Source organism: Pogona vitticeps, chromosome 1 (genome assembly GCF_051106095.1).
Source record: "Pogona vitticeps strain Pit_001003342236 chromosome 1, PviZW2.1, whole genome shotgun sequence".
In the NCBI taxonomy this organism is placed as follows: Eukaryota; Metazoa; Chordata; class Lepidosauria; order Squamata; family Agamidae; genus Pogona; species Pogona vitticeps.
In genome coordinates, this window is record NC_135783.1 from 250,807,531 (window position 1) to 250,833,769 (window position 26,239).

Sequence of the window (26,239 nt, forward strand, 5' to 3'; positions counted from 1 at the left end):
GAATAGTCAAAGCTATGGTTTTTCCTGTCGTGATGTATGGAAGTGAGAGCTGGACCATAAAGAAAGCAGACTGCCGAAGAATTGATGCCTTTGAACTGTGGTGCTGGAGGAGGCTCTTGAGAATCCCCTGGACTGCAAGGAGAACAAACCTATCAGTTCTAAAGGAAATCAACCCTGTGTGCTCACTGGAAGGACAGATCCTGAAGCTGAGGCTCCAGTACTTTGGCCATCTCATGAGAAGAAAAGAGTCCTTGGAAAAAACCTTGATGTTAGGAAGGTGTGATGGCAAGAGGAGAAGGGGACGACCGAGGATGAGATGGCTGGACAGTGTCTGCGAAACAACCAACATGAACCTGGCACAACTCCAGGAGGCAGTAGAAGACAGGAGGGCCTGGCGTGCTCTGGTCCATGGGGTCACGAAGAGTCGGACACGACTAAATGACTAAACACACACACAAATTGAAAAGATTTTTATAAATCCTGTGCAGAATAGCATCTTTCCTGCACAAGATTGTTCTCATTGCAGGATGTTTCAGCATGCTGAGACTCAGAAAATGAGTCCTTCTAATGTCCATACTGTCAAAGCTCTCACTGATCTGTGAAATGGAGAAATAACTTAGGCAATTGGCATTGTGGCTCCTAAATGCTGCCTCCCACTTGTAGAACAGATCAGCTTCCTGTGGTTAACATGGAATTGAGGGCAATGAAACAGGAGGGGCAGCAGCTACAGCATCATTAGAGGACACCTCAGGATGAGTGAAGCCACAAACTAGCTGTAACCCATCTGAAAAGGTAGGCAGCAATGTCAGGAACAGTTGGGAAAGACCAAGTGTGTGTTGCCATTGGGGCCATGCATAACAGGCCGGCGGTGCTTTTCCAAACTTTGTAAGACCTTCTTTGACAGGATGCTGGACTGAGGATGTGAGAACAATCAGTTGCTCACAGCAAGCAGTTTGCTATGTGTTTTGCAGACAAAGTCCACTAAATTCACCTTGAGTTGGACTCCACTATTGGAGCAGGTCAACTTGACGTCATGTTGGCAACCACTTGCCCTGTTCACTGGGATTCTTTTCAGCTTGCAGATCACAAGAATGTGAATGGGTTGTTTGAGCTGTCACCTGCTTATACAATTCTTGCCTTGCCTGGCTAATTGAATCTGCCAAGGTAGGACGGATGAGTTGGTTAAGAGAAGTGATAAAGGATCTCTTAGAGGAAGGGGCTGCCTCTTCCTGTATAAAGGAGATCGGTTTCTGTAAAAACCTGACCTTTGACTTTAAAGTTTGGACCATTTATAGGCTAGTCTCAAATTTATCTTTTGCCTAACTTAATTGAGAAGTTGGTGGCACTGGAACTCCAAAGACTCCTGAATGACACTGCTTACCTGGACTCATTTCAATTGGGCTTTCAGTAGAGATATGGGACTGAGGTTGCTTTGGTTGCCTTGGTAGATGACCTACCCTGGGGACAGGATAAGGGGAGCATGATATTATTAGTCCTTCTAGACCTCTTGATGGCTTTTGATACAACTGACTGTAACATCCTATTGTACTGTCTGGCTTGATTCATTATTGAGGGCACTGTATTGCAGTGCGTCTAGTCCTTCTTGACGGGGCAAACTCAAAAAGTAGTTTCTTCCCGGGCTCTACTGTATTTTCTATCAGATTAAAATCTACACAAAACTTCTGCGAGAGAACATTCAAAGCTTAGGACTGTGGCACCACCAATGTATTGATGTTACCCCATCTCGATTCCTCCTCCTCATCTGACATTGAGGGAGCAGTCAATACACCTAAGCTCGATACTGGGTTGAATGAGGCTGAATTTTAATCCAGATGAGACAGAGGTACTGCTAGTCAGTGGAAAACCAGGCTCAGAGATTGGGATTCAGCCTGCTTTAGGTGTCATTCTCCTCCTGACAGGTCAGGATTATAGTCCAGGAGTACCCCTGCTTTCTGCACTGTTCTTAAATTTCCATATGGCAGCAGTGGCATGGAGCACCTTTGTATAACTTTGTTTAGTGTGTCAACTATGGCATTTCTTGTGTCAACCTGATTGGGTTGCTTTAGCCATGGCTTAGTCATATCAAACTTTCACAGTGCAATGCTGCTAATTTGACATTTTAATTATTATTATTTAACCAATATTCCATATTTATCCATGATTTTAAATTGTGCACTGCTCTGGTATCATTAAAGAAAGGAAAAAAAGCTTTCTTTCACACCTTGACTACTACAACACACTTTCTAAGGAGCTACCCTTGAAGAAGATCTCGTAACTTCAGTTGATCCAATATGTGGCACCAAGGCTGTTAACTGGTGTTTGGACTGTATGATCCCAATACTGTACAAACTTGTTACCAGCTACTTATAGTGTGAAATTCAAGGTGCTGACTTTAAATGTCTAATTCCTAAACAGCTTTGGGCTGGGTTATCTCAGGGAACTGCCTCTCTTTTTATGAATCTTTCTGGATGTTAAGAACTTTAGGAGGGGCACTCTTAAGAATACCAACAGCAAGAGAGGGCCACATGACAGAAATGTGGAAGAGAGTTTTCTCCTGTCTGGGTTGCCGTTCTGTTGGAGTTGCAAAGTTTCCATTCTTCCTGCTTTTAGGAAGGGTGTGAGGATAGAGGATATTACTTTTACACTTGGCTTATGATGGTGTTTAATTTATTGGGACGATTTTAACTGTTCACAATGTTTTAATGGTTTTGAGTGTTTTATTTTATTTTAATGATTACATGTATGGTTCAATCCATTTTTGCTGTTTTTCTTATTATGTTTTATGATTATAACTCCCCTTGAGCACTACCTTATAGTGGAAAAGAAGGGTAGAAATGTAAATAATCACCATTGGTGGTGGCAGCGGCAGCTTCTCTCCTCTCTAATTTACACTCCTTCTACTTGTCATTTTGCTAAACTCATTAGCCCTTTTAGTCTCTTGGTTATTTTCTGTCATCATCTGTTCCTTTGTGTTCTTCCATATACTGTACTTGGAAATCTCTCCCACTGCAATTCCTCCTTCTTTTGACCCTTCCTTTAAAAAAGCTATTATGCTTCTAAGAAAGGTTGGTTTTCTTCCCTGCTTTTAAATCCTCCCAGCAGGAGGGCTCCCCCCACCCACCCTCCCACCCATCTCAACAGCTGCTGTTAGATAGCTTGGCTCTCTCTGGCTGTGCCTCATGAGATGTAACCTCATGAGCAGCATCTTGTTTTCCACTCAATATTCTTGCTACAGAAGTGGGGGTGCTGACAGGAACAATGATGCAAACTATCAGAAAAACATCCATATTGAAGAAAATATGTTGATCAGTGGCTAATGATGAAAAATCTCAGCAGATTGAAATCAGAATACCATAAAGTTCATATTTTCTTATCTATCCCATACTCACTGCATATGTTTCCACAAAAAGCATATTTTATCCCTTAGTCAGGATCAAGATTTGTTCTCTGTGTATTTCTCTTCATCCCTTGGGAAGACATAAATAATTTAAAATAATTGTTCTTTATTTTTGGAGCAATATGATGAAGTTTCTTTTCTTCTTTCTTTCAGGTGTTAAACCTCACCAGGCACTATATTCAGAGACACCAGAATTTTGTGGTACCCCTCATTGAAAAGTATGGCAAAGAATGGGTCTCTGTGGGCTACCCTATTTTTCGACCCATATGGTGGCTCAGTCCTAATGAGCCAATCACCTTTACCATTGATGATGAATTCCTTATAGGAAATGAGGTAAAAATAAATAAAAATGGATCTAACATGTTTCAGGCTGGTGCAGGTGTCTCGCAGAATGAATATTGATGGTGTTTGACTTCAGGTTTGAATACTGAAAACTTCATGTTTCTCTGCAGAGTAGGCAGTGCTGAAGGGAAAAAAAAGATTGGTATGAATGGTGGGAAAACTCAGATATTACAATGGAAGAAATAGTTCAAATGTGTTTATCAAGGTCAAAATTGTTAAAACACAGAAGAAATTGTTGAGAAAAAAAAATCAACACAGCATCTGCAAATGGAAGTGTTCCCTCACCAATCATTTCCAATTAGACACTTCCAGGTCTTTGAAGTCATTAATTACAGACAAGAACATACTTACTTATAATTCGACTTCCTCCTAACTTAAACTAAAGCATGACTACATTATGGATTGTAATGGCATTCCTTTTGCAATATAAACATATTTTTAAGTTACTTTTACAGGGACGGTGACCTCACCATGTATATGCTGATTGATGGTTCAAATGCTGTGTAGTGTTGTGGCTCAGACTGCTGCCTTGTGCTTTGTTGTGGGTCTTGAGGTGATGACAAGGTAGACATGAGGAGAGTGTGTTTCAAACCACAGGGCAGCAGTCTGTGGCATTCCAATGTTTTTTTCCAAGTAACTTAAAGGCAACTCTTCCCATTACTTTTGAGAAACTAGGAAATACAGATTTAATTTTAGATAGTATGATTATAATGGCAACCAGCCATGTTTTGGCCCTGGAAGCATAATTGTAGTTAATTATTTTCAAAAAGTAATTTTCCTAGCTTTGGACACTTCCAAAAGGGAAAGCTTTCCACTGGAAACTAAAAAAATGTCATCGCCTAAAAGCCTCTTAGGAAACCTTGACAATAGGATCCAATGCTATATATTGTTAACTTGCTGAAATGGAAAAAGGAAAGTTGGAATTAAACCATAATGTTAATAGAGGAGGGAAGTCAGCAGAAAGGTCATCTGGTGATATAAGTTGAGGGCCATGCTAATTCATGAATAAATGAATGGGCCAAAGACAGGGTGAATAAGGACAAGATGACACGAAGTGATTCATGATAGTGAAATCTAAGGGATTATTTAAACATTTTCTTCTAACTGGAGAACATAAGGGAATAGAAAGTGATACATCTCAGACCAAAAAAGTCCTGAGTAGAGATGGGAGTATTTGTATTCGTATACAAATATGAATATCCCCCCAATAGGTGGAGATAACGCATGGGGCTGGAGGGTCCACTCATGGGTCCGTTGCTGCTGCGAGAGCGACAGAGCCTTCCTATTGCTCCGTTGCTTGCGATGGATTAGCCACTCTACAACTTGGCAGAGAGGCTCGTCAGCCCACCTTCTGCCAGGAGTGGGTAATCTAACCCTCATTATCTCCACCTGTGGGGGGGGGATATTCATATTCGTATATGAATACCCCCATCTCTAGTCCTGACTAGCATCTATTTTAATGTTGTCCAAATTCACAACCAATTCACTTTGAGTTAATTCATAGCCCCTCTAATTCTATATGTAACCAAATATTTTAATGTATTTGTACAGGGTCTGAACAATGAAAAAAACATGAAAATGTGGAAAATAAAGGGGTGGGGAGTGAAACCTAAGATGTGACTACACTTTCATTTCAGTTCATACTTAGTGATCACACAGGGCTGTGGATTCATTTTGAGCCAGTGTCCACACACAGATATGGTACGATCCGCATTTCAGCTCACAATGCCCTCCCTCCCTTTCTTCCTTCCTCTGTTCCCACCTCTACCAATTCTTCTGTGGTTCACTGTCAAGCTACTTGGTTTTTAAAAGACTGCACAGCATTATGGAAAAGGCAACAACTTTCCAAAGTTTTTCATAACACACACAGAAACATACAATACTACAGAAACATATTTCTGCAGGAGCAGCCAATGCAACAGAGGACACTTTCCTAAACAGAACTGCCTTCCTGATCAACATTCCCTCTAATCAACCACCCCCATATCCCCATATGCAAGTCTGCCCCCCACGTGGGGTTCCGTTGCGACCAGAAAAATCATTGCAGGTGCATATGGAATGAGGAAAGCTTTCGGGGGTGGGGGGGTGCGGAATCGAGCATATTTGTGCAGTCACGCATCTTAGAGGGAGCCTTGTTTCTGATATATCAGTGTATCAATAAATCTTATACATACATATATATACATACCTATACATTTTCTAAGCTTTATTTATCGACGTTGCTTTTAGGTTCCATAAGCATAACATGAAATCCAATAGTATTAAAAACATGCAACCTTTCGGAAGTGACAGGCAATAATTAAAATTACAGGAGTGTCTCTTTTTAAGAGTAAAGACTGTTTTAAAAGTAAAAAGAACAATGTAAATATTTCAAATTCAGTCTAAGGCAAGAGCTACATCTCTTAAAATATTAAAGTCATCAAGAATAAAAGTACAGTACATAAAGAAGAAAACATTATTTAGCTCTAAGCATGTTGAAACACACAGAAAAAAATATTTCTATAAAAGTGTACTCATTTAGCCAGGTTATAGATAAACTGCAAGTGAAATCCATTTGTTTATTCTCTGGAGCTGCTTCCTCTTATCTCTTGCATATGGTGTCTCTTGCATCAGTTGCTTCTCCTCTTCTGATTCCTCTGATGAGAATGTGAGAAACCACCAGCTATTTATATATCCTAATTTTTATTGACTTAATTTTGGCACACAACAATGACTGTTGCTTTAAAAAGTGACATTTTTATCGCCACTTAACAGGCCTTTCTTTACTTTTACTGCCCAATGGCAATGAGTCCTGCCATTTAGCAGGGAAATAAAGATTCTACATCACATACTTGCCCAGAAGCAAAGCAAAATGTATTTATACCAATTACTTATCAGATGTAAATGTTTACTACTCTTGTGTATGGATTGGAGAGCAAAACAGAATAGGAGATTGCCACTGAATCGCTTTCTGGACTGGATTGTAGCAAACAATGTTTTCATGTCACACGGATAAAAGTACTAAACTTTTAAGGCAGTTTTAGGGAGATTTTCTATAACACCCCCTTCCCCCATAATTGTTCTAACACTCTGACATACAAGGTATCAGATCCTGATAGGCTTTTGTGGCATATGATCAGTTTTTAAAAATTGAATTCATTTGTTTTATAACCAGAGCAAATCCCATTTAACCATGCAGCATGTATGCTATCAACTACCTCTGGTCCTCAGTGTGCAAGCACCAGTTTCCTTCCTTCCTTCCTTCCTTCCTTCCTTCCTTCCTTCCTTCCTTCCTTCCTTCCTTCCTTCCTTCCTTCCTTCCTTCCTTCCACTATGCAAGCATGTGGCTACACTGTTGAAATGAATTGAGAGCTGGATCAAGGTATTTGAAGTCAGTTTAAAGTCAGTGTGTATGTCCTCTTGGGACAACTTTTATTCTAATGTGTTTTAAAATAATGTCTTTCCATCTATCTAAGCATCTGTTTCCAACAGTCTAGTCCTTTAGTGTCAGCACTGAACCAGAATAGCAGAGTGCACCAGCATTCTTTGGGGCTATTTTAATTATTAGTTGGCTGCAAAATGAGAGCATACAGGAATCTTGTTCCCTGCTTCAACAAATATATGGACAAAGGACTGATCCTTAAAACAAACAAACACACAAACACACAAACAAACAAAAACTATGGCTCCCAGAACCTCCCAGTCATTCTGGTAATCACAGCCCCAAATTTCTGGAATTCTGCAAGTCATAATCCATACCCCCAAATGTTCTAAAGCTTTGGGAGTTTTGCCCTCCAAAGAAATCTCCACTGTGGCAAGGCAGAAAGTACAATGACGTTTTTCTTTTCAAACCTTCCCTCCCAATCAGCTTCCTTCCAGCCACTACATCATATTTGTTATTTCTCACTAAATTCCCCTACATTTGACAATGGAATCACTGGATAGAAGGAGTGAGTTATGTGACATTTTCCACAACTTCTAAACAGCCCAGCAACATTCATATTTCACAGTGAGATTTACAAGGCTTTAGCTGTAGCATGGTGAAATACGGGACCTTGTTCAATAACATTTTAGAGCTTGCTTTCACTTCTGTTCTTCTGCCCTTCCTTCTATTTGAAACTTTTTGTAGGGCTTTTGCTATCCCACTCCTCCTGGAAAATCTATCACTTGTCTGTTTGTTCACTTTGAAGTCTACAATAAACTGAATACTGGGAAGGTCTGTAGGACGTAGCAAAACGACATACTTTTGCCATGTGGTGCTGGTCACGCAATATGTGAGATTTTATGGAGTATTGTGAATTTATCACCTTTATTAATTTATTAATATATGGCCCTGCCTCTCTAATGAAAAGTTGTTTTTTTGTGTGTGTGAGAAAAAAACTCTTACATACAGATATCAGAACTAACAAAATGGGAAATCTAATAAGAATGTGCATTCTGCCATTTCAACAACAATTGATCTCAGTGGTAGGACATGTGTGAATTTCAGAGGCTTGATGAATTATACAATCATAGAACTGCAAAGCTGGAAGGAGTTCTAAGGGGCACCAAATCAACTCATGGTAAAGCAGGAAATCAACAACTAAATGTGAAATGGATGTCCAATCTTTATTTAAAGCCTCCCATGCTAGATACTTCCTCATTTTCCAAAGTAGTTCATTCCATTGTTGAACAGCTCTCATTGTCAGGAAATGCTTCTTCTTCTTCTTCTTCTTCTTCTTCTTCTTCTTCTTCTTCTTCTTCTTCTTCTTCTTCTTCTTCTTCTTCTTCTTCTTCTTCTTCTTCGCTGACATTTCCTTTCTTGTAATTTGGATCGATTGCTTCAAGTCCTCTGGAACCACAGAGCTCCATCTTCCACATGGCAGCCTTTCAAAATGTTTAAAGATAGCTATCATGTCAGCTCTCAGCCTCCTCTTTTCCAGGCTAAACATACTCAGTTCCCTCTAATGTGCTTCATTGGGCTTGGTCTTTTCCCATCCAGAGATGTGCTCTTGCTCCATCACTTTGGTGCATCACTTACATTCTTGTCCTGAGTACTTACTGTCCTTCTGGCCTCTGGAACACTGTCTTCCTCTCCCATAAGGTTCAGTTTAAAGCCCAGTTGACCTGGTTTATAGTATTTCTAGCAAACAACTTCATCCCAAAATCTGTAAGGTGCACCCCATCATTTGCTAGGAGTCCTTTTACATGGAAGTGCAGACTAGGGTCCAAAAAGCCAAATCTTTCCCAATAACTCCATCCATGCAACTGTTTGTTCATTTCCAGTAATCTTGCCTTTCTTCCTGGGCTACCATGTCTGACACAAAGGAGTGATGAGAAAACTAGTGGTATTGTTCACCTTAATACTCGGAACCTCTTAATTACTTGCAATACTGTACTTTGAAGGTTGTGTCTGGTAAAATAATTTGTTGCTTTGTGGTTCGGAACGAAAAGATGTTGGTTAGTGGGTTAGATGAGTCTTGGCTGTCTCTCTGAGGCGGACAATACACCCCCTGGGGAATCTTGTCAGATCCACAGTCTACTGCCTCTGCCTTTCTCAGAAGGGAGTCCCATAGGGGTGTGCATGTCTGAAATGTCTGTTTCAATTTCAGTTCTGTTAGTTTGGGTAACACAATTCCATGGCTTACCTTGCTGTATATTTCTTCCATTTTCCATTTTTTTCTGTGTACCAGCCCTTCTGTTTGCTATGTAAGGGGGGTGCTGACTGGGCACGGACACCTATGGCAAGAAGTGGAGGAAAGAACAGGCTGGCTGCTGGGCAAATTACGGAGGCACGCAGCAGGAAGGAGGGGAAAGAAGAGTGGCGAGGCTGGCCTGCCTGGCAAAGAGGTGTGAGGTGCACAGAAGTGGCGTGTGAAGCAGGAGAAAGAAGAGCATTGGGGCCGATTAGGCAAGGAAGAGAAGTCCACAGCAGTGGTGGCAGCAGCTGGGCAGGGAGAGTGGGGCATGTGGGTTATTGAAATATGAATGTGAGGTGATTTTATGTACATGGGATGAACAAAGGTGATGAATGACAGAGTGACAGATACCAATAGATGATCCATATCAAAGCAGATTATTAGTCATTCTGAGACTCTCTCAGAGAAAGTGATGGAAGACAATGAAAACAAATGTGATCAGCTCTTCCATGCGTTCTTTCATTCATCGTTACCTGAAAGCCCATGACTGAAGTTAGGCATCAGCACCACACATTTTCTCCTCCAGGATGTGGCAGGAAGTCTTCTATCCATAGAATCCTCCACAGGCACTTTGGTGTTCTCCAGTTTTTGCTGTCCCAACTGTGTGCGTGCCAATGGTATTGCCAAATATTCCAAATCTTGTTTGTCCCAGTTAACAGACAAGCTGCATATTACATCAATGCTAGAATCAATTAGCATTAACAAGTGACTGGAAAAAAAGATTAAAGAGCAATTAACGTTTTAATTACCTTCCCAATTAAAGTTCAAAAGCATCCAATATCCAATTAAATAGTTGGGATCATTTTTTATTTGATAATTTTTTTTTGCAGGCTGAAGGCATTGATGACACATTGATCTTTAGGGTATTTGGTTCTAAGACTGATTCGTGGTAGGCTCTGCAATGCCATCTTTAATCGTAAGAAGATTTTCACTTGCAGCTCATTAATCACTCAAAAGTGCTACGGTGTTTAGTATATAATGGTGGCTTTTTAAAATTTAGAGTGGGCTCTTTAAGAAGAGCATCATTAAAATCTTTTTGATAAATATTTCTGCTTTCATATTTTAAATTGTGTTTTTTTCCTTGTTGTTTTTAAAGAAAAAAGCTGCAAGCATAGGATTTTCCTCCTTCTCCCACAGTTTTTTGTTGAGCTCACCATTCCATGTACTGTATAGTGGTGCCTCAACTTACAACCATAATCCGTTCCAGAAGATGGACATAAGTCAAAATGGTCGCAAGTCAAAGCATCATTTCCCATTGAAATGCATGGGAACACGATTAATCTGTTCCAGCATTTTTAAAAAACCCAAAATAGGTAGGTAGGTAGGTAGGTAGGTAGGTAGGTAGGTGGTAGGTAGGTAGGTAGGTAGGTAGGTAGGTAGGTAGGTAGGTAGGTAGGTAGGTAGGTAGGTAGGTAGGTAGGTAGGTAGGTAGGTAGGTAAATAAATAAATAGATAGATAAATGAATGAATGCTGTAAAACATTGCAAGCTTACCTTACCAGTCCGAAGCCTCCTCTGATCGCGGCAGTGGTGGTGGCAGCCCGGTGCTGGGAGGCTGAGCCTGGCCGGGATGCTCTGGCTGCTCACCCCGGCCTCGCCCTCTGCCATGGCCAGCCCCGCCTTAGGAGCCTGTCGGGAGGCAAGCGGCTGGAGCATCCTGGCCAGGCTCAGCCTCCCAGCACTGGGCTGCCGCTGCCACATCCCTTTCCCTAACTGTTGGGGCAAAAGAGCTACAAAGCAGCAGCTTCTTTGCCACCAAGGGTTCGAATTTCCTGCCTTTCCCTCCTGCCTTTCCTGGTTGCAAGTCCAAGCTCAGGCCGCAAGTCGAAGCAAAATTTTGCGGCCAGAGCTGGTTGTATGTCGAAATGGTCCGCAAGTAGGGACGTACGTAAGTTGAGGCACCACTGTATTACCTTTCTGCATACTCAGAAAGTGTCTTCATACAAAATTGGCATCTATAATAGAGAGAGGTATACCAGTGACTGCTGTGGACATTTTGACACCTAAAGTGAAACCTGATGAGAAATCTCCTCCCAAAACTGGTAGACTGCCTTGAAAATTAAATCCTTTCTTACCTTTCTTACATTGATTTCTGTCTCAATGTTGTATTTTTTTCAAAACTCTGAGCCCTGTCTATATTTCTGTTTATAGTTCTTGCTGCTACTGGTCTTTTTGCTGTTGCCATCTCTCCCACTCTATCCATATAAGGGGTACAACTACAAAGTGGGAAAAATGCGAATGGATCCACTGGGAAGTCCCACCTGGGAAGTCGGGTTTCCTTAGTTCCATTTGCTTCAGCCCACCATGCAGGAATCAGCAGAGAGAGGGGGAAATTGGCAGTCAAAAGCCTTTTCTTATTTATATATATGGGGACATAGTTTAAACTGGCATCCCTGGCCTTTTCATGAGTCAGGGCGAATACCATTTTGTGCAAAACTTCCACAGGGCTGTGCCTATATATATATATATTTAAAATGCTGTAGTAAGGAACACGGCCTGGCAGTAAACCAAAAATCCGCTATGTTAAAAGGCAATATTCTCAACAGTCTGGTTGTACGTAGAAACAATGTGACTGAAAAGAATACAATACTCATGTGGAAGGGAAACCAGTATAAATATTTATACTGAGATCATATTTAATTAGCTTTGTTTAGGATTGGCTTCTCAATACAGAAATAGATGGGCTTTTTTGGTTATACTGAGGCTGGCTATCACATTCTGCTGTGTTAGAATCATTCCAAGTCAGCTCTCTAGAATGTCACTGGCTCATCTGAATATATTTCTGTTCCGCAAAACAGATATCCATGAACCTGTCTTTACTTCCCTCAGAGGAACTCCAGCACTGGAAAACTAATATTGCTTTTGTCAGAATCATAGAATGAGTTTGAAGAAACCTATATCATAATCAAGTACAACCCCCTGCTCAATGCAAGAGTCCAAATCAAAGTATATCTGACAAATAATTGCCTAATTTTCTCTTGACTGGAGCACTTACCACCTCCCAAGGTAATTGGTCCCATTGTCATACTGGTCTAATAGTTAGGAAGTTTTTCCTGATATTCAACTGAAATCTTGCTTCCTGCAACTTGAATCCATGATTACATGTTCTGCACTTTAGAATGACCAAGAACAGATCCTGCTCCTCCTCTGTGTGACTATGTTTCAAGTAGCTTCAAGAAGTCCCTCTATGCCATTCTCTCTCTTTCTAAATGGAAAGGTTAGAGATACAACTGCATTCTAAGCATTTCCACATCTACTAGACTAAGCCAAATAGTCTCTAGGGATTATATAAGCATATGGGTAGGCATATATGGAAGGACAGGACCTTTCAGATGTTTTGCCCTCATTGGAGATTATTTCATTCATGGTGCTCCACTGTGAGAAAACCAGTTTTAAAGGTTCCAGAGGGGAAGCACAAACAGCATAAGGATCAATGTCCCCAATCTTGGATAATCTCTACTACATTTTCAGTCAACTTCCCCCTGCAAACGGATTGTTTGCCAGCCCCTCTTTGGCTCTCAGATTTTTGTTTGTTTGCTTTAAATCCAATGTCATGGCCAGCCTCATTGAAAAGCAGCAGACAAATGGGATTTCACCGGACAAGCAGCAGTCGAGCAACAGACAGGTGGAATTTGAGTTTATGAGTTATCATCATAATATATTTCCTTTCCGTGCAATTGCACTGGACAGTTTCTGATGCAGATATACAGTTTCTGTTGACAATATGCGGTTGTTTGGTAAGAGACAGCTAATGCAAACACAAAAGTAGAACATCAGACATTTCCTCAGAAGGACCAGGGCCCAAAGCTGAAATGAAAGTTCAGTCTTGAAACTACAACACAGTATGTTTACAATACCTGGCAATTCCAGTTACAGTAAGTACAAACTGAAACTCTAGTCTGTCACTCATCAAGAAATTCCCATGCATTGGAGAAGAATGGCCACATTTTAACAGTATACAGAACCTTTAGTATTAGTTAAATTAATAGACAGCTCATGATCAGGGCAGTTCCTCCCCACACCGCATTTTGGAGTTACGTGTCCCCCCATTCCAATCTATGAGCCACCCTTGATTAAATTACTCCACAGAGATACTGCATTTATGCAGTTAGATCATTGGCTCATGGAGTCAGTATGGCTGACACTGACTTAACAGCAACCAGTGACAACTGGTGCCAGAAGGAACTGGTGGGGGCAAAGTACCAAAGGCTTTTGCCAAATACCAATTGGCTATGATTATAGTTTGCTTAGATATTAGGCTATAAATTTGTTCTACCCAAACCGTATTGTACTGTTGGAGGGAGAAGGGTGTGGATACACACAGAAAATGCTGAAGATCATTAGCTAAGCTCCTTTGATGTCACAGAATGTTAATGAATATTTGGTGCTAAATGGAAAAGAATTGTAAGGAAACAGTGTTTAAGATGAATCGTACTGATGGAGTGCTAATAGTGCTCATTGCACTGGAGGTTCCTTATTCCAGATAACTCCATCACCATTAGTATGGTATGAGAAGACAACGCAATCAAAAATGCCCCCTACTCTTATATATTTTATCGTTTCCTCTGGTATTTTTGAGATTAGTGCTGTAGTGGTGATGTCATAGTCCTTGCTACACACACACACAGAATCATGACATTGGAAGGGGCTTATAAGGCCATTGCGTCCAACCCCCTGCTCAATGCAGGAATCCAAATCAAATAATATCTGCCAGGTGGCTGTCTAAACTTCTCTTGAATGCCTCCAGTGCTGGAGGGCTCACCACCTCTTGAGGTAATTGATGTATTGCTCTAAGAGTTAGGAAATTTTTCCTGATATTCAACCAAAATCTAACTTCCTTTAACTTGAGCCCATTGTTGTGTGTCCTGCACTCTGGGATGATCAAAAACAGATCCTGCTCCTCCTCTGTATGCCAGCCTTTCAAGTATTTGAAAAGTACTTATTTCCTCTCAGACTTCTTTTCTTAAGGCTAAACATTCCCAGTTCTTTTGGTCTTTCTTCATAGTGCTGGGTTTCCAGCCTCCTTGTCATCCTTGTTGCCCTCTTCTGAACTTGTTCCAGTTTGTCAGCATCCTTCTTGAAGTGTGTGTCCAGAAATGGACACAATACTCAAGATGAGGGGAACTAGTACCTCATGGGATTTGGAGACTACTTCTGTTAATGCAACCTAAAATAGCATTTCCCTTTTTTGTAGCCACATCACACTGTTGGCTGATATTCAGCTTGTGATCTACAATGACTCCAATATCCTTCTTGCTTGTAGTATTGCTGAGTCAGATATCCCCAATCTTGTAACTGTGTATTTGGTTTCTTTTTCCCAGGTGCAGTACTTAGCACTTATCCCTGTTGAGTTTCCTTCTGTTGTTTTCAATCCCAGGCCTATCAAGATCATTTTGTTTCTGTCTTCCAGGGTGTTAGCTATTCCACCCAATTTTGTGTTATCCACAAATTTGATTAGCATTCCTTGTATTCCCTGATCCAGGTCATTAATAAAAAATATTGAATAGCACTGGGCCCCAGACTTGTTGTCCCCTCTGGGTCTGGGAATGAGCCATTAATCATCACTCTCCGAGTAGAATTCTGTAGCCAACTGTGTATCCAGTTGTTATATCCAATCCATACCTAGTTAACCTGCTAATCAGAATATCACAGGGTACTTTGTCAGAAGTTTTGCTGAAGTCAAGATATATTATGTTTACAGCATTCCCACCATCTACTTGGGAGATGTTCCTAGCAATGACTTTAAATTTCCTTCTTTGTTTCAATTCAGGTACTTGTTGCCCCAATAACAGAACAAGGACAAAGTCAGAGAGACATCTACTTGCCCGGAGAAGGTCAGAGGTGGATGGATGCCAACACTGCCCAAGTGTTTGATGGAGGGACTTTCATCAGAAACTACTCTGTTACACTTCTGGATGTGCCAGTTTTTCTCAAGACTTATTAGATTCCAAGTTGCCCCAGATTCAGAAGTACTTGTACTTTGGAGAAGGATGGCTGACAAAGAAATTCTGTGTATTCGTGAAGGCTTTCACTGCCGGGATCCAATGGTTGTTGTGGGTTTTTTTGGGCTCTTTGACCATGTTCTGAAGGTTGTTCTTCCCAGTCTCTGTGGACGGCATCTTCAGAGGATAGCACTCTGTGCTCTGGTGTAGTTTGCTTGGGAGTTGAGTATTTATGGCTGTGAAATAGGCTTTTGTACTATCACCCATCTCCTGGGTGATGGAAATCACCCATCTCCTGAAAAGGATGCAGAGACTGGCGAAATGTTAGGAAGAACAACCTTCAGAACACGGCCAAAGAGCCCAAAAAACCCACAACAACCAAAAGAAATTCTGTCTTCCTTTGAAAATGGCTTTGATTTTAGCAAGATGCACTTTTCCAGAAACAACATATTAAAGCAGATATGAAAAGTGCACATTTGAAATGGTTTTCTTTCCACTACCCAGTTTTCAAAAACAATAGACCTTGAAGCATTTTTGTGGAACAACATCTGCCTAGTTCTTTTGGCAGAAGCTATTCTTCTGCCCTGTATTGTAGGGTAGACATGAGAAACCAATATACACAAATATACACACTTTCACATAGATCTATTGAGTTATAAGTAAGATTTATTAGGTAATCCATAGCCATTAGCTCTCAGGCAGCATACAATAAAAACAATAATATCCCTAATCCACACAAATCAAATTGAAAGAAGCCTAATAAAACAAGCCATTAAAAGCATAATAGAAGCAGGGCCTTCTACAAGTATTACAAAAGGGAACAATTGAAGCACAGGTTGGAAGTTGCAATTGATGGTCTAAGTTACAAGTTTCACATGAAAAAAGTTATATTGGTTGCCAGTCAGAGTAAGAAAGAAAACAGAGTGGACGTATATAAGCAGCAGCAATCTCTTGTATTCTGGCTTTGGTAAGATTTTCTGTGCACCACACATCCCTACATGTGATACCTGTGTCACATCCCTCTGCATAGCATGTGACCTCCATGAGATTACCCACAAAACCAAATGTAGCTCTCTCAACAGAATAAAGGTTGTGCAATTCTGTTATATGTTAACTTCTTGTATACCTTATCTGGTCCCAATTTTGAAAACCCTCACTGGTCACCTAGAAGAGTAGGGGGAGGTTAGACTAAGTACTTTGCAAATGTTTTTGGATTATAGCTCTCAAAAATCAACCAGCACACAGCCATAATGATTGCCAGGGCTCCTAGTTATTGAAGTCAAGAAAAAAAAAACCTTCTAACTTTTCCAGCTTCTAGGGGAGCTGAATGAGACTTTAAAATGTACACTATCCTTAAGTGACTGAGAATCTCATTCTGATTCTGTCTGTTAAAAATTGATATAACAAAAGGAACCAGGTAATACTCAGAAAGATTAATGAGATGTTCTCTGAGACACATTGGTATGCTAACCCCATGTTAGCATACTCTCTTGGAAGTCAAGGAAGATTTCTGAAGTGTGTGTAATAATTATGTATGATTGGGCACCAGCTGGGAAGAGAATTCTATATGGATTTAGGCTTTCAAAAACTTAATTTAATAATTCTTAGTTAAATCTTGCAGACACAACTTATTCGTGTTTTTATAGTGGTGAATAATATTTGCACCAACGATGATATGAAGGCAGTAGACCACAGCAAGCAAACACCTATTTTCTGTTTGCCCAAAAGTAGGTTTTACATTTACATTGCAAATCATTCAGAGGAAGAACTCTTTAAGCCCCATGTGTGGAAAGTTTTTTAGATGTTAGCTCCTTTGAGCCTTATCTGTCTAACGGATTGTAAAAGCAGTGTCAGTTTTGTATAATATCTTAAGGCATGTGCTTACTGTGGTTACAAAAGACTAAAGAGGCATCATATTAAAACAGAGAACACTCGAAATCAGGGGAAGTTGACAAAAGAAAAAAAACTAAGGTAAACTCAGTCTACTCTGCAATTTTTGAATAAACTGATTGAAAAGCAAGCTGGTATAAAATGTCATTAGGCAATGCATCTGTTTGGAAAACTGTACACCGGTCAGATAAGGTGGCTCCTTATCCAACCGGTGGGAATTCTTGAGCATTGTACTGGGCCTGATACGCCTCAAACGTTTTTGTAGATGACAGAAGATACAGAGATGAATGGAATATTTATCGGGTTTGCAGACAGCGCAAAGAAAACTGAAAGAAGCAGGTGAAGACTCACAAGACAGGAATGACATTAGCTTGATAGAATGAGAACAAAAGTGAACAAAATGCAAAGTTCTGCATTTAGACAAAAATAAAAATCAATTGCACAGCAGATGAGGAATACCTTACTTGGCAGTGAGATGTATGAAAAGGATCTTAGGGTTTTAATCAGTCATCCATTGAGTGAACAGTCTGATGCAGTTGTAAAAAAAGTGATGCAATTTTAGGATGCACTGACCATAAAATATTATTACTCCTCCATCCTCCTATCAGCAGCACCACTCTTTAGGAAGGTTGCAAACAAACTGGAACAGATTGCAGGAAGGATAAATAAATAAATAAGGATTGTACTAGATGATCCATTGACTCTGGTTTTTTTTGGGGGGGGGCAAAGTGCACCTCCAGGTTGCAGAAGATGGTTGTCATCGCACATCGTTCTGCTCACAGACATATCCAGCATTTAATTTACTTTGTTTTGTGGTTGATTTCTAAAAGGCAAACACACCCTGGCTGAATTTGCAAGTCTGGTTGCTGTGACACATATCTCTGAAGAAATCCCCCTCTGGCAGAGAAAATGTAATCTTAGGGAATGCAATTTCCCTTTACTGTCTAGTCTGACCCTGAGCTGGTCAGGGACATATGAAACAAGTCCTGTGAGGAAAAACTGAAGGAACTAGTTGGGACTAGCCTGGTACATTTCAAATATCTGATAGCTTGTAAGATGACACAAATTTGTTGCTGTTGTGTGTTTTTTGTTTTAGGGGCAATACAAAGTCTTCCATGCCCTAAGACCAGAAGAGAAGCACTTTACCCCTTTCTACACAGGTGCACCATCTCACATGGCAATGCTCATATGGGCAGTGAAGGTGGCTGCACTGTCTTCCCCTCAGCAGTGAAGAATTGGAAGGCAGGCATGGCCATTCCAGGCCATCTCAGTAGCCTGGCTGCTTCTTCTTGGCTGACTATTTTTAATGCCTGGATCCTAAACGACCTTTTGAGCCACCAGTCACACATAGGTTTGGTACTGAGGAGCCCTTGGAACCAGACATTATAAAGAGCCATCCAGGAAGTGGCTGGGCTAGGCAGGCAGCTCAGGATTGGGGCAAAACAGGCATCTGCTGTAGTCGCTCTGACTCTGCATTTCATGCATTAATGGGGTGGGAGGGGGGGTCTAGGCAGCCAACAAAGTCTCCTGCAGCTCCATAATAGTGCCAGGCCTCTCTTTCTAAAAGATAAAAGTTGAACTCATTTTTCTCCCTCTATTTCACTTATTGCTTCTGTCTTCCTTGTTTAAACTGTATGCCTGAGGCCAAGAATATATTACTACCTATATTATAAGTGGCTCTGAGAGCCTCTTCCTTTTTTTTTTTTTTTGTGCACTTTAATCCTTTTTTTAAACATGTCATTCTTTACATTAAAATGCTTTTTACCCCTCTTCCCAAACAACAAGAGAGCCTCAAAATGTGAAATGACCTCAGGGTTCTCAGAGGGCCTGGCAGAAAGGAAGTGAAATAAATAAATAATGATGTGCAAGAACTTTGGCTTTGCTGGACTGGCATGTTTTCTCCAAAGCCATTGGCTCTCAATAAGCTCTGGGTGGCTGGGAACTGAATTCTAACTAGAAGGTACAGTATTTGGCAGAGGTACCAAAGTCGTCTTTCTGCTTTAGTCTGTGAATAACTGTGATGTGTATTGCAGCAATATGCAAATACAGGGGAGACTGCTTTGCAGACAGGATCATTACCTGGGAGCAATGCGTGTGTGCATGTCTGTGCATGCTCACATATTTGCATGCACGGGTATATAGGACAGAGACTGAGCAGGGAGTGGGTATGCAAAGTCATTACACAAACTGCATAGTCCCAGGGCGCCCCCAGGAGAAGAGAATGGTCAACCACTTCTGAGTACACTCCACATGGAAAACCTTGAAAAAGGCTGCCATAAATCAGAATGGACCTGACAGCACACAATGATGGTGATGATTACCAAACTCATACGGTCATTCAGAAGAAAGGTAAACTGACTATGTTTGGTTATTCGTAAATTTAAAAAAAAACCAACCTTACATGAAAGGGAGGACACAAGAGGTTTGTCATCTAATCCTTTTTAAAACTGGACAAGGGGTTTCCATGTTGGATAGTCAGCTGAAAGAAAGAATTGGACTGTGTGCCCAAGAAATCCTAAGCAAAGGCTTGTGTTTGAATTGGGCATTAAAAATAACGAGTATGTAACAACCTCTTGCCCTGTAAGTCATAAAACATGCTGTGCACAGCAATTAGCCTGCAACAGAGACAGACTTACAGGTGCATCCTTTGATAAGGAAGACCTTACCCAGCACTCCTACATTTTGAAACCTGGGATGTTGGCCGAAGGCCCACAATATGTAGAGAGCCCTACAGCAACCATCATTTCTATCACTTGAAGGATCTGAGCATTTTTTACTTCAGATGCCAACTTTCTTTTATGGGGAAAAGTCACATATTGTATATCAATGTAGTCTGGGGTAGTGTAGTGGACTTTTATTGTGCTGAGAAGGTATGTAAATTCCATTGGAAGCTTTGCCCTGAGCCTGTTAGAGTAAGATCTGGTAAGAATCAAGATGAGGAATAATCAGTGCAGAATAGAGGGGGACTAGTACCTTTAGGGAATGTGGTGGTGCTGCAGGTTAAACCGCAGAAGCCTCTGTGTTGCAAGGTCAGAAGACCAGCAGTCGTAAGATCGAATCCACGTGAGCTCTCATTGCTTGTCCCAGCTCCTGCCAACTTAGCAGTTTGAAAGCATGTAAAAATGCAAGTAGATAAATAGGCACCACCTCGGTGGGAAGGTAATGGCATTCTGTGTCTAGTCGCACTGGCCACGTGACCTCGGAAACTGTCTACGGACAAATGCTGGCTCTATGGCTTGGAAACAGGGATGGGAACCACCCCCTAGAGTCGAACATGACTGGACTAAATGTCAAGGGGAACCTTTACCTAGTACCTCACTGGATTTGGAGACTATATTCTGTTAATGCATCCTAAAATAGCTATTGCCTTTTTTGCAGCCACATCACACCGTTGGCTCACATTCAGCTTTTGATCTACAACAATTCCAAGATCCTTCTCAGTCATAGTATTACTGAGCCAAGTTTCCTCCATCTTGTAACTTTGCATTTGGTGTTTTCTTCTTCTAGGTGTATAACTTTGCACTGATCACTGTTAAATTTCATTCTGTTATTTTCATACCAGTGTTTAAGCTTATTAAGATGTTTTTGAATTTTGTTCCTATCTACCAGGTATTAGCTATTCCACCCAATTTTGTGTCATCCACAGATCTGATAAATATTCCCTGCACTCCCTCATCCAAGTCATTAATAGAAATTTTGAAGATGCCTGGGCCCAGGGCTGACCTTTGGGGTACGCCACTTGTTACTTTCTTCCAGTTTGAGAGGGAGTCATTGAGAAGCACTAAATACGATTCTGTAAGCAATTGTCTATTCACCTGACATTGTTCTATCCAGCCCACACCTAGTTAGCCTGCTAATCAGAATATGATGGGGCACTTTGTGAAAAGCTTTGCTGAAGTCAAGATATATTACATCTACAACATTCCCTCTGTCTATCAAGGAGGTTGTCAGATCAAAAAATGAGATAAGGTTAGTCTGGCAGGATTGGTTCTTGACAGATCCATATTGGCTTCTAGTTATTGTTGCATTGTTTTCAAGGTGTGTGCAAGGTGACTGCTTTATAATCTCTTCCAGAATTTTACCTGAGATTGATGTCAGGCAGAGCAGTCGCAGTTCCCAGGTTCCTCCTTTTTGCCCTTTTTGAAGATAGGGACAACATTAGCTCTCCTCCAATCATCTGGTACTTTACCCATCCTCCATGATTTCAAGAAAACAGTAGTGGTTCTGTAATCTTTTCATTCAGTTCCTTCAATATCTTTGAATTCAGTTCATCCGGCCTGGGAGATATGAACTCATTTAAAGAAGTAAGGTACTCCTTGACTATTTATCAGTCTCAAGTTGCAAACATATTCCCTCTTTTTGTACAGTACTTCACATTTGCCAGGAGGAGCAGAGCAGGAAGCCTATGGGCATTTTTAAAAGTATTCTAAAAAGAATCTGTTTCTTTTTAACATATTCTGCTTTTTTATTTTCTAATGTTTTCTGTACAAGCTTTGTTTTACATTACTGTGAATATTTTGTTTAGTTGGCTTTTGTAAAAGGTTGAATTCAAATCTCCTATCACAGGGATTCTTTCTTTCTTTCTTTCTTTCTTTCTTTCTTTCTTTCTTTCTTTCTTTCTTTCTTTCTTTCTTTCTTTCTTTCTTTCTTTCTTTCTTTCTTTCTTTCTTTCTACATAGATACATGCATACATTGCCTTTCTCCTAAAAATGATCCAAGGCAGCTTACAGGATTAAAAGAAACAATTTTAGAAGCTAAAAGCATACATTAAAATATTTTTTTTAAAATTAAACAAATATAATATTAAAATTAGTAGATAAAAACAGTAAAAACACATTTAAGATAAGAACAGTAAAAACACAACAATCTTTTTTTTAAAAGAACCCTTCTTAGAGTCACTAAGAAAAAGGCTGCCTAAAAGAGAAAGCAAGATGCTGTCTTTGAGATAGTTTGGACCCAAGTTGTTTAGGACTGTACAGGTTAAAACCAGCACTTTGAATTGTTCCTGGAACTGGACAGGTAGCCAATGGAGCCAAAGGTTATGTGATCCCCATAACCAGCCCCAGTTAACAATCTGGCTGCAGCATTTTGGACCCTCTGAAGCTTCCAAACACTTTCCAAAGGCTGGCACACATAGAGCACATTACAGGAATCCAGCTGGGTTATAATTGAGGCATTTGTCATCATGGTCAGATAAGACATATCCAGGAATTGGCACAGCTGGGACACCTGTTTTAACTGTGCAAATGCAGTCCTGGCCACTGCCAAAACCTGAGCAGCCAGGCTTAGAGACAAATCCAGAAGCACACTCAAGATGAACACCTGTGTTTTCAGGGGGAGTATAATCCTATCTATCACAGGCTGGATCCCTGTTCCTTGGTCTGCTTTTTGACTGACCAGGATCGCCTCTGTCTTGTATGGATTAAGTTTTGGTTTGTTAGCTATTATTAAATCCATTAACCACCTTAGGACTGCAAAGCTGGAAGGGACCTTATAAATCATCAAGTCCAGCCCTGTTAAAGAGGCACAGAATCAAACTCCCAACTTCTGACTTCACAGTCAGAAATCTAAACCATCGAGCTATCCAGCAGTTCATTTACTGATACCAGATAACAACAGAGTACCAAAACAACTTCCTTGGATTTAGATGGAAAGGAGAGAGAGAATTGGATGTCAGTTGCATACTAGTGACACCGAATCCCAAAATTCTGGACAACCCCTCCAAGAGGTTTCACATTGGTGTCAAATAATATGCAGAATAGCACAGAATCCCAAGGGATACCATAATCCAATGACCAGGGCATTGAACAAGACTTCCTCAGTACAACCTTTTGGGTTCTCCTCTCCAGGAAGGACCAGAGCCACCGTAACAGAGTGCCTCTAAGTCGCATCCCAGAGAGATGATCCAGAAGGATACATACTGTGACTGATGATATCGAAGCCTCTGGATGGTCCAGCAGAACCAACAGGGACATACTCCCTCTATCCAGTGGCCAGCATAGGTCATCCACCAAGGCAACCAAAGCAGTCTCTTTCTTCTGAGAGGGTTGGTGGCCTGTGCTCTGGGTTTCTTTGCTACAATCCTTGGATTTCAAGAATGATACACCAGGTCAAGAAGCTAGAAGCAAGATGAACTCTGCATGAACTGGGGGTTTTGTGTGGAAGTGGGGTAGTTTGAGGCTCAGACTGAAGGAAGCATCTCACTCTGTCATCTCCTTGAAGTGTATGGTTTTGTCCACCGAAGATGGTAAATTTGACATAGGGAACATGAGAATGATAAGCAAGAAATTATCTGGTTCAAATATCAACTCAGACATGAATCCACTGGGACATCTTAGGCCAACCATTTTTATTTTAGCTCCAGCTTGTTCTGGAGTGTCTCTTTTTTCCACTGAAAATCTGGTTGGCTCTTTCTTTTCTGATATGTTTGCTGTTTGTTAAAATGTTAACTGCTATCAGCAAACAGCAGCAGGCCTACCCAGATGGAATGCTGGCGGTAGCAGGTGATTTCAATCAAGCCAATTTAAAGACTGTCCTCCCTAGTTTTATCAGTACATAGACTGTCCCACTAGAGGGAAAAATACCTTGGATCAGGTATATAGTAACATCATGCATGGATATAAGATGAAGCCAATGCCGAGTTTGGGACAGTCAGATTATATGATTCTGTTTTTGATTCCATCGTACAGACCTCTTGTTAACAGAATCAGACCATCAACTAGAGAAATACAAGTGTGACCAGTGGGTGCATCTGAGCAACTTCAACATTGCTTTAGGAGCACTGAATGGGCACTGTTTGAGGAGGGCAATGTTGATACTTATACCTCGACAGTACTGTTTTACATCAAAAGCTGTATCGATGTTGTTACTACCACCAGACAAGTACAAGTGTTTTCTAATAACAAGTCTCGGCTAAACAGAGAAGTGTGCCTTTTACTAAAAGCCAGAAATGCTGCTTTTCATTCTGGTGATGTGCTACAGTATAGAGAGGCCAGAGCTAAATTGAAAAAGAGTATTAGGGATGCCAAAGCTATGTACAGTCAGAGGATTGAGCAACATCTTGAGAGCTCTGACACTCGTTGGATATGGCATGGCCTGTGACAAATCACGGGGCAGAGTAACAAAAACAGTCTGTTTAGCAGCAGTGATTTTTTCGCTGAGCAGTTGAATCAATTCTTCAGCCGTTTTGAGGTGGAAACAGGAACAACCATTATTCCAGCACCTACTATCTATAGTGTATCACTAGAATCTACCATCGACAACCACTACTACTGGAGATTTCAGATGTGAGACAGGATTTCCAGAATATTAACATTCAAAAAGCAGCTGGACCAGATGGAATCATGGGACGAGTTGTTAGGGGCTGCACTGCAGAATTAACGGATATTTTCAATCTATCCTTGTTGCACTATTCTGTCCCCACTTGTCTGAAGACATCTATTATAGTGCCAGTCCCCAAGCAGTCAGCTGTGGTTATCTCTCAATGATTATAGACCAGTAGCTTTAACATATGTTATTATGAAATGTTTTGAGAGATTGGTGCTTGTGAAAAGGTTTGTTCTTTCCCTGAGTCTGTTCCCTTTCTTGTACTGTAAAAGATGAGTCATTATTTTGAGTAAAAGAACTTTTATAAACAGAACCTATTGCTTCAACTTTGTTCAACTGGTTAGAACAGCAAACAGATAACTGAGGTGGGGAATTGTCCCACATCCATAACAATGACTTTTCCTGGTTAATGTCTCTCAGTTGTTGCTTGCGTCCGTTGCATAAAGTCCCGCAGCACGGGTGGCGAGCCCATTGCCCCTCTGCCTGTTTCTCCCTCATGTAGCTTGGGTCTGCTGGATAGACTTGTTGCTCTGGACCTTGACCCCTTGGAAAGACTAAAACTGTCCATTCTAAAGGACTAAGACCTGGTATTATCGGACGGATTTTCTCTTCACAAGGCCATTCGTCTCTTCCCTCTCCGACACTCCCGGCTAATCTCTTTCTCGGTACTTTGTAAGCAAACGCACCTTCTTTAGCTAAATCATCTGTTGTTTCTTCAAATACTGAGACCTTTTTTGCATCTGTAGATGTGTTTCCTTCCTCTGTTGTTAAAAACACATCTACCCTCTCTTGATCATCTCTGTGATACCCCTTTTTTCCTCCCTCTCCCTCTCCTAACTGCCCCAACGGTTCACTTTCCTTGCGCCTTCCTATTCTTCCCCCGTCTCTTGCTCTTCCACATCCCTTTTCTCTCGCCTTTCCTCACACCTTTCTCTCTCTCCCTCTGTCTCTTGTTCTTCCGCGTGGCTTCTCTCCTTCTCTTCCTCCTTGTGTACATCACTTGCTTGACCTTTTCCCTGTTCTACTTCTTTCTCTTTTCCTGCTGTTATTATTTCTTTCATCTGTTCTGTGTCCTGTTCGCGAGGGGACGGCTCACTCTCTGCTCTGACCTCACAGTGCTGGATTACATTAAGGCTGGTCTTCCACCTTCTTTGGACCCATGGCAATTTGCATACAGGAGAAATAGATCTATTGATGATGCTATGCCCATTGTTCTCCATATTGTATTGAGTCACTTAGAACAGCAGGAAATTTATGCAAGGCTGTTGTTTGTGGATTATAGCTCTGTTTTTGATAGAGCATTCAACCCAATAGGTTGTTTTTTTAATGATCAACCTGGGATTACCGCAGAAGATTTGTGTGTGGGTAAAGGACTTTCTGACAGATAGGCCACAGTCAGTAAGGATGGGATCTCACCATTCTTCTACCTTGGTACTAAGTACAGGAGCTCCCCAGGGCTGTGTGCTAAGTCCCTTCTTCTGTTCCCTGTACACACATGATTGTACCCCACTGTATAACAGCAACAGAATTATTACATTTGCGGACGATATGATAGTGGTGGGGCTTATAAATAAGAACAATGAGTCTGCTTATAAAAAGGAAGTACACGGGTTGATACTGTGGTGTAAAGAAAATAATCTTCCACTTAACATCAAAAAAACTAAAGAGCTCATAACTGATTTTAGG

At 40.9% G+C, this 26,239-nt stretch overlaps 1 protein-coding gene and 1 long non-coding RNA gene across 2 annotated transcripts in view; one reads left to right on the forward strand and one right to left on the reverse strand.

Moving 5' to 3' along the window:
• LOC110074193 (SITS-binding protein) overlaps positions 1-16,445 on the forward strand; it is a 56,577-nt gene extending 40,132 nt beyond the window's left edge. Inside the window, exons 9-10 of the mRNA XM_072985576.2 lie at positions 3,551-3,730; positions 15,166-16,445. Coding sequence (XP_072841677.2) covers positions 3,551-3,730; positions 15,166-15,339 — 354 coding nt within the window. The 3' untranslated portion in view covers positions 15,340-16,445. The remainder of the gene's footprint in view (positions 1-3,550; positions 3,731-15,165) is intronic.
• The window catches only part of LOC144586038 (uncharacterized), a 208,650-nt gene that overhangs the window by 90,101 nt on the left and 92,310 nt on the right, over positions 1-26,239 (reverse strand). The window lies entirely within an intron of this gene.